Here is a 12,776-nt window from a genome sequence, read left to right on the forward strand (position 1 = left end):
ACTTAAAAAGTAAAATGAAACTGGAGATCTGCCATACAACATTGTGCCTATAGTTAACAATACTGTACTAGAGACTTAAAAATTTGTTGAGAGTAGACTTCATGTTATGTGTTTTTTACTATAAAAATAAAAAAAAATAAAATTAACACAACAAAAAGATAGGGAAACATAAAGAAAGGTTATTTTAGAGAGGCATATAAAAACTAATCAGAGATATAATTGTACGGCAATTTAAAACTGTAATCTGAAAAATAAGAGCTCTGTTTTTCTAACAGATGTTTTACTCAGTATCCAAGTCTTCTACTAGACTAGGAGCTTAAAACAAATATATTACCTGATCTTAGAGAATAATCTAGATGGAAAATAAGTTTCAACTGTAGCAATTTAGTAACTGGTGTGACTAAGTGTACACATGCAGGGTCAGGTGTTAAGGGGCAAGAAGAAGGACTCCTGTCTTAGCCAGGAAGAGTAATATGGTTAGGGAAAACTTTCTAGAGAAGCAAAAGTGTATACTAAATCTTTAAAGAAAGATGTAAGATTTAACCTGGCAACAAAGGGACAATGTAAGTTGAAGAAAAAGCAATTTCAAAAAAAAGCCTCACCAATAAACTGTGAACAGTCTGATACAGAGTAAGTATAAGCATATACTGAGGCTAGATCAGCAAAAACCAAATCACAGAGGGCCTTATAAAAGAGTGACTATATATACTGGTTTATACCTATGTCTTGGAATAATCATTAACAGTACTCCTTTTCACTTTCAAAAGTACACTTGTTTGGACAACAACATGGTCACCTCAGTATGACAAAAAAAATCTGGGTGTTATCCTAAGAATGCTAGGTAATGCACAGATAGTAACATGTTCATATCTGAACAGAAGAGTAACATGATCAGGTGTTTCAAAAATATCCTACTAGCAAGAACAAAGAAAAGTGCTTCCATTTGTTCTTTGTTAAGATATTTTAATGTAATATTTGATACTTAAAAATAGTTGTATTATAAAGCATAATAATAAAATTAACCTATGAACAGACTACCAAATTTAAGAACTACTATGATATCAATAATTTGGTATCCATCTATGATCTCTTCCCCTATTCCTTAAGACTGGCAAACCATTCTACTAAATTTCATATATATCATGTCCTGGCTCTTAAAAAAATAGTTTTATCACATATACATATCATTGGAAAATACACTGTTTGATTTTTCTAGTTTTTCAACTTTTAAAACATGGTATAACACTATATGTTGTCTTCTAAGAGAGCAGATGTACTTCACTCTAGCCATGCTTCTGAAGGATCTATGAAGATTAAAAAATAGAAATTTTCATGTTGCACCCCTGAAGATTTAGTCAACAAAAACAGTCCAATAATCGCTTTAAACAACTAATTTTAATTTAAATAATATCGGCAGCCATTATATATAACTTTGCTAGAGAGCTGAAAAATAAGAATGAAGGTTATATCAAACTTTTCTACCTAAGGCTCTTGGTTCTGAAATTTCCACCATGTGATAAATGTTTTCTTTTGTTCTTATGGTTGCGTTTTGGTCCGGGGCTTTCTAAACTTCAAAACATACATTGGTCAGGCTTTGAAATGGACTTCATTAAGTATGAGCAATAATTACTCTTATTTTTGTCCTTGTGCATTAAAAAAATTAAGATATAATTTATATACAAAGAAAAATTTACTGTTTTCAACATACAGTTCTGCAGTTTTGACAAATGTATCATCAGGTAGTCATCAAAACAATCAAGAAATAGAACAGTTCATCATCCTTCAAATTCCCCCATACCCTTCTGTAGTCAGCTCCCTGCACCATTCTGGATTTCTGTTTTCTGACTCTGTAAGTTTTGCTTCTTCCAAAATGTATAATAAAATTGTACAGCACATAGCTTTGTGCATCTGGTTTCTTTGACTCTGTATGTTACTGAGACTCATCCATGTTGTTGCATGACAGTGGTTCAGTGGTACCTTCCATTTTATTGCTGAGAAGTATTCTACTGTATGGATGATAATATAATTTGTTTTTATACCTTCACCACTTGATGGACATTTGAGTTGTTGGCAGTTTGGGGCAATTATGAATACAGCTGCTATACACATTCCAGTATAGGTTTGTATGTGAAAAAAAAGTTTTTATGTGAAAACTTAAGTTTTCATTTCTCTTGGATAAATACTCAGGAGATGGACTGCTGGGCCTGATGGTAAGTGTGTATTTAACTTTATAAGAAATTGCCAAATTGCTTTCTGAAGTGAATGTACCATTGTGCATTCCTTCCAGCAACATACAAGTTCCACTGCTTTCTAAATCTCATCATGCTTTTAATCTGCATTTCTCTAATGACTAATGAGATAAGCTGCTTTTCATGTGTTTTTCATCTACCTTCTATGGTGAATTATCTGTTGTTTTTACCACTGAATTTTGAGAGATCTTTATCATTTTGAGTACAAGTCTGTTATCAGATATGTGATTTGTAAATATCTTTTGGTCTTATATGCTTGTATTTTCAATTCTCTTAACACGATCTTTCAAGAGCAGAAGTGCTTAATTTTGCTGAATGTGTATTTTTGAAATTTTTAAATTATGGATCATGCTTCTGATGTTGTATGTAAGAAATCTTTGATTAACTTAAAGGTCACAAAGATTTTCTCCTGTGTGTACTTTCAGATGTTCTATACTTGCAGGTGGTGCATTTAGTTTTATGGTCTAAAGGTCTATTTTGAGTTAATTTTGTAGATGGTATGAAGTGTGAACTGAGATTCTTTTTTCTCCCCATATATATATATATTCATTTTAGAACCATTTGTTAAAAAGGTTATCCCTTCTCCAAAGAAATGCCCTAGCACCTCTGTCAAAAATCAACTTACCACATATATGTGAATGTATTTCTGGATTCTCTATACTGCTCCTTTGATCTATGTCTAGCCTTTCTTCAGTACCACACTGTCAAAGTTACTGTTTAGTCTTTAAGGTAGTGTGAATATTCTACCTTTGTTCTTTTTAAAAATTATTTTGCCCTTCAATATATTTTTTTTTTTACATTTATTTATTAACGAGAGACAGAGAGACACAGAGTGTGAGCAGGGGACAGGTAAAGAGAGGGGAGACATAGAATCCGAAGTAGGCTCCGGGCTCTGAGCTGTGAGCACAGAGCCCAACGCAGGGCTCCAACTCACAAACTGTGAGATCATGACCTGAGCCGAAGTTGGTCGCTTAACCAACTGAGCCACCCAGGCACCCCTGCCCTTCAATATAAATTGTATGAATCAAGTTGTCAGTTTCTACAAAAAATCCTGCAGAGATTTTAAATGGAATTGTGTTAGTCAACCTAAGATCAGTTTGGGGAAAAGTGACATCTTAACAATATTAAGTCTTCTAATTCATGAACATGATATAATCTTCATTTATTAAAATCTTTGATTTCTTTCATTAGTGTTTTGTAGTTTTCAGCATACAGATCTTGCACACATTTTGTTGATTTATGCCAAAGTTATTTCATGTTTTTTGGTGCTATTATAAACCATACATAGTTTTTAATTTTTTTAATGTTTATTTATTTTTGACAGAGAGAGACAGAGCATGAGCGGGGGAGGGGCAGAGAGAGGGAGACAGAATCTGAAGCAGGCTCCAGACTCTGAGCTGTTAGCACAGAGCCTGACACAGGGCTCGAACTCACAGACTGCAAGATCATGACCTGAGCCTAAGTTGGACGCTCAGCCAACTGAGCCACCCAGGCGCCCCTAAACCGTACACAGTTTTCAAATGTCAATTTTGAGTTATTCGTTACTCAACAACAGATTTTTAAATTTAAAAAGCAATTGATGTGCATAGTGAAATATCCAACAGTATAATGGTGTACAATTCAAACTAAGTTTCTTGAACACTACAGATCTCTAGTTTTCCATTAAGAAAGCCATTGTTCAACAGTTCCTTATGTATCATCCCAGATACAATCTGTCAATTAACAGGTGTCTGTATATTGAAATCTTATCACCTCTTTAAATTTATATAACCATTCTACTCCTTGCCTTTTGCATTAAATTTTCTCACATAGAATATTTAACATAAATAATATTAACACTTTAAAATTTACAGTGACCTAGCACTGCATAGAATCAAAACTATCCTACCAAAGCTAACTGGTTCTCTCCTGATCAAAATTTAGATTATTTCAAGTTGTAATTTTTTATAAGTAATGCTACGATGAACGTCTTTGAACCTATGTCTTTTTACACATCTCCAAGTATATATCTGTAGTCTAAATTCCTAAAATATAAATGTCAATCAAGGGTATATCTGCTTTTAATTTTGATAAGAATTTGACAAGTAACTTTCTAAAGTGATTACACCAATTTAGTCTACAATGGTATTTGAAAGTATGTGAGTATTTAAAAACAAAAAATAAAACATCCAACAACTCCATAAGGTTTTCTGATACATACATACAGTTGAGAATTACTAGAAGAGCCTAGATTAGAAAAAGGTTAAAACTAAGATTACTAAGACAAAATAGGTAACTACTACTGTGATTCACAAGAGAAAATATGAAGGATTAAACTAAGAAAATGATAGTAGGGCTAAAAGAATGGTGGCAAAAGAGATATTGAGGAGGTAGAATTTTTTAAAAGATAAAAATCTCTTGAGATTAAGGATGCTTCTAATATTCCCTCCCTTAGGATCTGACACTCAAACACATTTTTGATCAATAATAAAAAGGTAGGTGGTAATCTGGATGTATGTGGGGGTGGTAGCCAAATTTTGATATAACATGCCCAAGGAATAGTCAGGAGTAACTGAAATAATTTCTAAGTTCAGTAAAGGAAAAAAGTGTGTAGTCTTCTAAGGAACATATCAGCATTCTTCTAAAGACAGTATGACTGCATTATTTACACAGAAAGTCATAATCTATCCAACAGCAATAATGTTACTGAAGTTAAACTCAACCTATGTTCATTCTAAAGAAATGTGTTGATTACGAGTTCATGATGGTAAAGTACAAGCATTTAATCTCTCCCCACAATTCCCACTGAAAAAATACAAAAGATGTTTAGACAAAATAAAATGATTAAAAAAAAAAAAAAGAGTTTGACACGGGGCAAACATCAGAAGGGATGCGATAGCAAACAGCAGTAGCAAATTAGTAGCAAGAAATGTGAAGAGACACTGAAAAGAATTTAAAAGCTTGGTTTGAGTGGATATGCAACAGCTATGTAACATTAGGCAAGTTATTTAATATCTCGATGTTTCAGTTTCATCATCAATAAAAATAGTATAAGCATACATATCCCATAGGGTTGTCATAAGGCTTAAACAAATGTATACATGTAAAGACTTAAAATATTACTATATGTGAAAAGTACAAAAAAAATTTTCTATTATTGATGACTTGAGAAGCCCAGAGTTAGTGACCTGTGATTATATTCCCTTCCTCTTTATGGGTTTACTCTCACTATCTTGTTATATAGCAAATATTTACCAAAACAATTCACAAATGTTCTTTACTGGCTTTCAATTTGTAGGATCAATTCAGACAATTCTGGAAACTATATATTAAAGCAGAAGTTTAATATTTTATTTTTGATAGATGTTATCTAAAACAAGGTATAAACTTACAAGGACACCAACAGGCAATAGGCATAAAATCACAAAACAAAATAGGGAGAATTTAAATATTTCTTGCCTTTATTTTACAAAAAATTATATGAAGAAATACTACAAATTGGGGCACCTGGGTAGCTCAGTCAGTTAAGTGTCCAACTACTGACTTCGACTCAGGTCATGATCTCACTCCTCGTGGGATTGAGCCCTGCGTCAGGTTCTGCGCGGTCAGTAGAGCCTGCTTGGGATTCTCTTTCCCTCTCTTCTCTCTGCCCTTTCCCTGCTGGTGTTCTCTCTCTCAAAATAAATAAACTTAAAAAAAAAAAAAGAAAAGAAATACTACAATAAATTCTGAAATGTGGATTGTTTACTGTGTTATAGAACTGTAATAATTTTTAATACTTTTTGTAGGTTAAAAACTCATTAGAATAGGGGAGGACACAAACAGATGCCAGATGCCATATTCTTGCTCCGAAGTGTTCAAAAAAATATTTAAAAGCACACAGGAGGAGGAGGTATCAAAGCAACTCCCTCTGTCTAATTCTACAACAATTTGAACACCAAAATAAATTAACAATAGAACTCAATTTTAACCAGCTGGACAGAATAGGAATAAAGTGGTAATCCACGAGTCTATATGAATTTTAAAAAATGAATAAATGAATGAAGAAGGGCAAGTTCTTCTTTATAGCAGAGGGCCAACAAATAAATAACATAAATAAATGACATAAATAAATGATGGAAAGTCATTATTTACTTCATTTGTGACCATGAGAGAAATAAATGACTGAGGCAAGAATCATAAATGGATGCTAACATTATATCAAAGTTTGATAAGAAACAGGAATATTCTTAAGGAATCTTTCCACATTAAAAAAGAAAATGGAAACTCTACACAGGATAGACTTGGCAGAGCCTACCTTATTAAAGTGATCAAAGTTAATATCACAATAGGAAACAAAATGACATCATGTGCCTCCTGATGTGATGCACTGAGGGCAGAATATCATTTACTGTAGCATTCTACCGAGAATGCATTATATGAATGAATCTAAACATGTAGATTAGACAAAACTAAGTTGAGGAGATTCTTTTATTATTTTTTTAAATATTTATTAATTTGAGACAGGGAGAGTGTGTGTAAGCCAGGGAGAAGGACAGAGGAAGAGAGAGACTCTTAAGCCCCAAAGTGGGGTTTGATCTCACGACCCTGAGATCACAACCTGAGCCAAAAACCAAGAGTCAGACGCTCAACCAACTGAGCCACCCAGGCACCCCAGTTGAGTACATTCTATAAAATAATTAGCCTGTATCTTCAAAGTGTCAATGTCATGAAACACAAAGAACAAGAAAGCATTCCAGATTAAAAGACCAAAAAAAAAAAAAAAAAAAAAGACATTAAAAACTGGATGCAATGTATTATTATTGCTTGAATTCTGGGCTGGGGGAAAACTGCTATGAAGAATATCATTAGGGGTGTCTGGAGGCTCATCGGTTGGACTTCTGAGTTTGGCTTAGGTCATGGTCTCACAGCTTGTGAGTTCAAGCTCTGCGTTGGGCTCTGTGCTGATAACTCAGAGCCTGGAGCCTACTTCAGATTCTGTGTCTCCCTCTCTCTCTCCCCCTACCCTGCTTGTGCACTGTCTCTCTCTCTCTCTCAAAAATAAAACATTAAAAAAGAGTATTACTGTTTTACATATGCATATTTATATGAAAATAAAATATATATATGGAGAGAGAGAAAGTGAGAAAGCTTGCGAGTATGCAACTGTGGAAAACTTGTGACAATAGATGAATCAGATGAAGGAAATAAGAGTTTATTTTTCTATATAACTCTTCTATAATTTGAGTTAAAAGATTATTACACACAGGTAAATTCTCCTAAACTTCAGTCTCACATATTCTAAACCTGTAATAGTTAAAACAGTATTGGCATGAGAAAAGAGATCAGTGGAAGAGGAAAGAAAAAAAATAACTCAGAAGACTAGGAAACTTCTAGTTAAAACGGTTACCATGGAAAACAAACAGTCAAGCATATGGACAATACAATTACCCAAAACTGCTAGACGATTAATTTTAAATTATCTTCAGAATATTAAGCATAACTAAAGGTAAGCAATCACAAACATTCTGGTAGTTATTTGTTATCTTTACTCAAAAAGGGTATTTTCTCTGAATTTTAAAGTACAGAGTGGCAATCTACAAAAGTGAGCCTGTATGGTCTTATGAAGAACTGGTTGAATTCTGTATACTTTTCAGATTTTCAATTGTAGGTATCTAAAGACATGTTTCTAAGAGCTGCTGACTGCTAAATAGTTTCTATTGCTAAAACAAACAAGAGCACAATCTAGTAGTGATGCACTAAAACTTCATATACATGATTAAAGTTTTAAGGACATGTCTAACGACACAAATAGAAATATATTCCATGATTGTGGATTGGAAGAACCAATATTGTTAAAATGTCCATAGTACCCAAAGCAAACTACAGATTCAATGCAATCCTTATCAAAATACCGACAGCATTTTTCACAGATCTAGAAAAAACAATCCTAAAATTGTGACAGAAGATCCTGAACAGCCAAAACAACCTTGAAAAAAAAAAAAGAACAAAACTGAAGGGATCACAATCCCAGATTTTGACATAAACTACAAAGTTGTAGTAATCAAAGCAGTAGGGTCCTGGCACAAAAACAGACATACAGATTAGTGGAACAGAAGGGAGAGCACCAAAATAAACCCATGATTATATGGTCAATTAATCTTTACAAAGGAGGCAAGAATATGCAATGGGAAAAAGTCTCTTCAACAAATGGTGCTGGGGAAACTGGACAACATGCAAAACAAAGAGGCTGGGACCATTTTCTTTCACCATACCCAAAAATAAACTCAAATGGATTAAAGATCCAAATGTGAGACCTGAAACCATAAAAATCCTAGAAGAGAGAACAGGCAGTAATTTCGCTGATGTCAGCCACAGCAACATTTTTTTAGACAGGTTTCCTGAGGCAAGGGAAAGAAAAGCAAAAATAAACTATTGAGACTGTATCAAAATAAAAAACTTCTACACAGCGAAGGAAACAATCAAGAAAACTAAAAGACAACCTACGGAATGGGAGAAGATATTTGCAAATGACATATCTGATAAAGAAAGGGTTAGTATCCAAAATGTATGAAGAACTTACACAACTCAACACCACAAAAACAAATAATACAATTAAAAAATGGGAAGAAGACAGAAACAGACATTTCTCCAAAGGAAACACACAGATGACCAACAGACACATGAAAAGATTTTCATCATCACTTATCACTAGGGAAATGCAAATCAAAACTTCAATGAAATATCACCTCACACTTGTTAGAATGGTTAAAATCAAACAGGAAACAACAAGTGCAAACATGGATGTAGAGAAAAAGAAACATCTGTGCACTGCTGGTGGGAATGCAAACTGGTGCAGCATTCCTCAAAAAAATAAAAATGATCCAGTAATTCTCCTACTGGGTATTTACCCAAAGAATACAAAAATACTAATTTGAAACATTTGCACCCCTATGTTTACTGCAGCATTATTTACAATAGTCAAATTATGGAAGCAGCCCAAGCATCCATCAACTAAATAAATGGATAAAGAAGATGTGGTATGTATGTATGCATGTATATGCATGTGTGTTTACACACACACACACACACACCAGTGGAATATTATGGTTCATAAAAAAGAATGAAATCTTGACATTTGCAACAGCATGGATGGAGCGAGAGGATGTAATACTAAGAGAAACAAGTCAGTCAGAAAAAGACAAATACTATATGATTTCCCTCATAAGTGGAATTTAAGAAACAAAACACAGAAACACAAAACAAAAAAAGAGACAAATAAAAAAACAGACTCTTCACCTTAGAGAACAAACTGATGGTTCCCAGAGGGGAGGTGAGTGGGGGGATGGGTGAAGGAGGTGAAGGGGATTAAGAGTACACTTTTGATGAGCATTGAGTAATGTACAGAACTATCAAATCACTATATTGTACACCTGAAACTAATATAACACTCTGTTAACTATACTTGAATTAAAAAAAAGAATGTGTTAAGATTAACAAAGTATAAGCAAATGTCACATGTATGTGTTCTCTTACTCTAAGAAATTAAAAATAGAAGAAATAAGAAAATAAGTAAGAGAAAACCAAGATAATCAAAGACGACAACCAAAGAAGTCACAAGTCAGTTCTACAACAATAAATGATGGTATAGTGAATTAAAAATAAATTTTGACATAATTATAATCCCCAGATGAAACAGAGTTGTGCTATTCTCATTATCTTCTTGAGGAAAATGAGGAAACCAAAACAAGGAATACCTCAACTCTATCCCTTTCAACTTTAAAGAACAGCTTGAGAATATAAACAGAGCAATGAGAAAGTATACTTCTGTGATTAACTTTTAATATGAAATCATAATTGTTATGTCTGCTGAAATTCTTACTGCTTTAGTATTTAAGCATTCATTACCAAATGGAAATACATGAGACCACCCCTAAACACCACCTATACTTCACTATTGGTTGATATTTTGGTCTAATGAATGAGTATATGCAGTATACAAAACAACTCTTAATTCTTACAACAGATTGTTATTGCTAAGTAACAATAACTATATGTAATTGTCAATTAAAATTAACTACATTACATGTAACCATTAACAACTGTAGTAACTGTAACTGTTAATTAACAATTAACAACTTAATTCTCATATAGAATTGACTATTTTAAGTGTCTTCCAGACTAGAGAAATTTGGTGAATTCCTGCCCTTTCCATTCCAACTTACATATGAAGGCAAAAAGGTCTAAAATCTAAATAGAGGCTCCAAGTTTACTTAGCTATGGTTCTACTATAAAAAGTAAGCCGTACCTCAGGCTTACCATTATCAATATCTAGAACAGTACCTACAATATAGCCATAATTAGGAATTTTCATCAAACTGAATCAAGTTTTGAAGTTACTACTATGGAAATTAATGGGATTTTTCCTAAAAGAACAATAATGTTTAGTATTAAATTTTTAAAATACATTATAAAAAAGTTTCTCTACTTTTTTCTGTTCAAACCTGAAGATATATTACACCTACCAGTAACATCCAATCATGAACACCTACCAGTAATATTCAATTACTATAGCAATAATTCTCAAAAGAGGCATCTGCATTTAAGGATTATACTTTCTATGTAAGGCTTTTAATAATCCTGTGTGATCTCAGAGAAGCTTCGTCTTCTAAAATGGACAAAGAAGGAATATCAACAAACTCCTACCTGTTCTGGCATAGCTCCATGTTCAATTCCAGTCTTCAATAATCTGTAGCAATTACCAAATAGATCCCATTTTGTGAGATCATGAGCACTAAAATAAAAAAAAATGCATTAACTTTATTCTAGAGTAGAAGAAAATTGAAATTTGAACTCAGTTTGAGTAGGTAGAAGTATAAACTAACTTCATTTTCTTACAGAATCAAAAAAGATGGATAAAAAATGTTCAAGTACTCAGAAAGAAAGGAAGAACTAAAGAGGATGGAAGTAGAGAAAAAAGGAAGGAAGGAAAGAAAAAGGAAGAAAAAGGGAAAAGGGAAACAGGGACAAGGACGATGAAGGGGGAGAGGAGACAAAATATATAAGCTGATATTAGGAATTAATTAAAAGAAACTAATTAACAATAAAAATTCGCACCTTTCAATGAAGGTTACTACTACATAGTCAACCTAAGCTTGTATTCCATTTCATTCTTCCTAGTATATTTTAAAACACATTTTAACAAATCCATTCATAATTTCAAAACATAAAAATACATATGTATTTTTTTTTTATTTTTTTTTAACGTTTATTTATTTTTGAGACAGAGAGACACAGAGCATGAACGGGGGATGGTCAGAGAGAGGGAGACACAGAATCTGAAACAGGCTCCAGGCTTTGAGCTGTCAGCACAGAGCCCGACGCGGGGCTTGAACTCACTGACCACGAGATCATGACCTGAGCCGAAGTGGGCCGCTTAACCGACTGCGCCACCCAGGCGCCCCCATATGTATTTTTAAAAGAAATTTGTATTCATAAAATAGAGATAAAGACTGGGGCGCCTGGGTGGCGCAGTCGGTTAAGCATCCGACTTCAGCCAGGTCATGATCTCGCGGTCCGTGAGTTCAAGCCCCGTGTCGGGCTCTGGGCTGATGGCTCGGAGCCTGGAGCCTGTTTCCGATTCTGTGTCTCCCTCTCTCTCTGCCCCTCCTCCCTCGTTCATGCTCTGTCTCTCTCTGTCCCAAAAATAAATAAAAACGTTGAAAAAAAAAATTAAAAAAAAAAAATAGAGATAAAGACAGAAATGGGGGAAAGGAAATATGGCAAAGCTTGAAATTTAGTGTGGCTATAGGCTTCTTAATTGAAATAATGCTGACATTTTATTTTCTCATGAGTTCTACTACTAAAAATAGATCAGTGAATGTTAACTTTCATTTTTTTTTTTTTTAATTTTTTTTTTCAACGTTTATTTTATTTTTGGGACAGAGAGAGACAAAGCATGAACGGGGGAGGGGCAGAGAGAGAGGGAGACACAGAATCGGAAACAGGCTCCAGGCTCTGAGCCATCAGCCCAGAGCCTGACGCGGGGCTCGAACTCCCGGACCGCGAGATCGTGACCTGGCTGAAGTCGGACGCTTAACCGACTGCGCCACCCAGGCGCCCCATTGTTAACTTTCATTTTGAAATGTCAAAATATTTTTTAAAATAGGAGTTTTGACATTAGTTGTCAATTATTATTTTGAAATGTCAAAATATTTTTAAAACTAAGAGTTTATTTCTCCATAGAAGTCTAAAAAATGTACTTGTGTAAAAAGAAAATCTAAAAGTCTTAGATTTTACACATTGCTTTTGAAATCTGAAGTGTTCATTAATGTAAGGGCTACACTTAAACATTCTTTAGACAACAAAGATCTTTATTTTCCTTTCTTTATGGAGCAAACACACTTCATTAACAAGGGACATGTAAATTACAATTTGAAAATGACACTTAGATGAACTTTCATGGCTTCCTCCCAAATTTTTTTCTTATTAAGATTTCTAAAAGCTATCAATTGAAAATTATACCTATAAAACTCTATCTAGCTTATGGGGCACCTGGGTGGCTCAGTT

General features: G+C 33.8%; 1 protein-coding gene across 5 annotated transcripts in view; it reads right to left on the reverse strand.

Moving 5' to 3' along the window:
• Positions 1–12,776, reverse strand: part of STAG1 (STAG1 cohesin complex component) — a 404,176-nt gene that overhangs the window by 59,946 nt on the left and 331,454 nt on the right. For all 5 annotated transcript variants that reach the window (XM_025913742.2, XM_086674339.1, XM_086674341.1 and 2 more), the window contains one exon: positions 10,914–11,001. In XM_025913742.2, the coding sequence (XP_025769527.1) occupies positions 10,914–11,001 (88 nt within the window). The remainder of the gene's footprint in view (positions 1–10,913; positions 11,002–12,776) is intronic.

The sequence above is a fragment of the Puma concolor genome, chromosome C2 (assembly GCF_028749965.1).
Source record: "Puma concolor isolate L17-30 chromosome C2, mPumCon1.1.hap2, whole genome shotgun sequence".
Taxonomy (NCBI): Eukaryota; Metazoa; Chordata; class Mammalia; order Carnivora; family Felidae; genus Puma; species Puma concolor.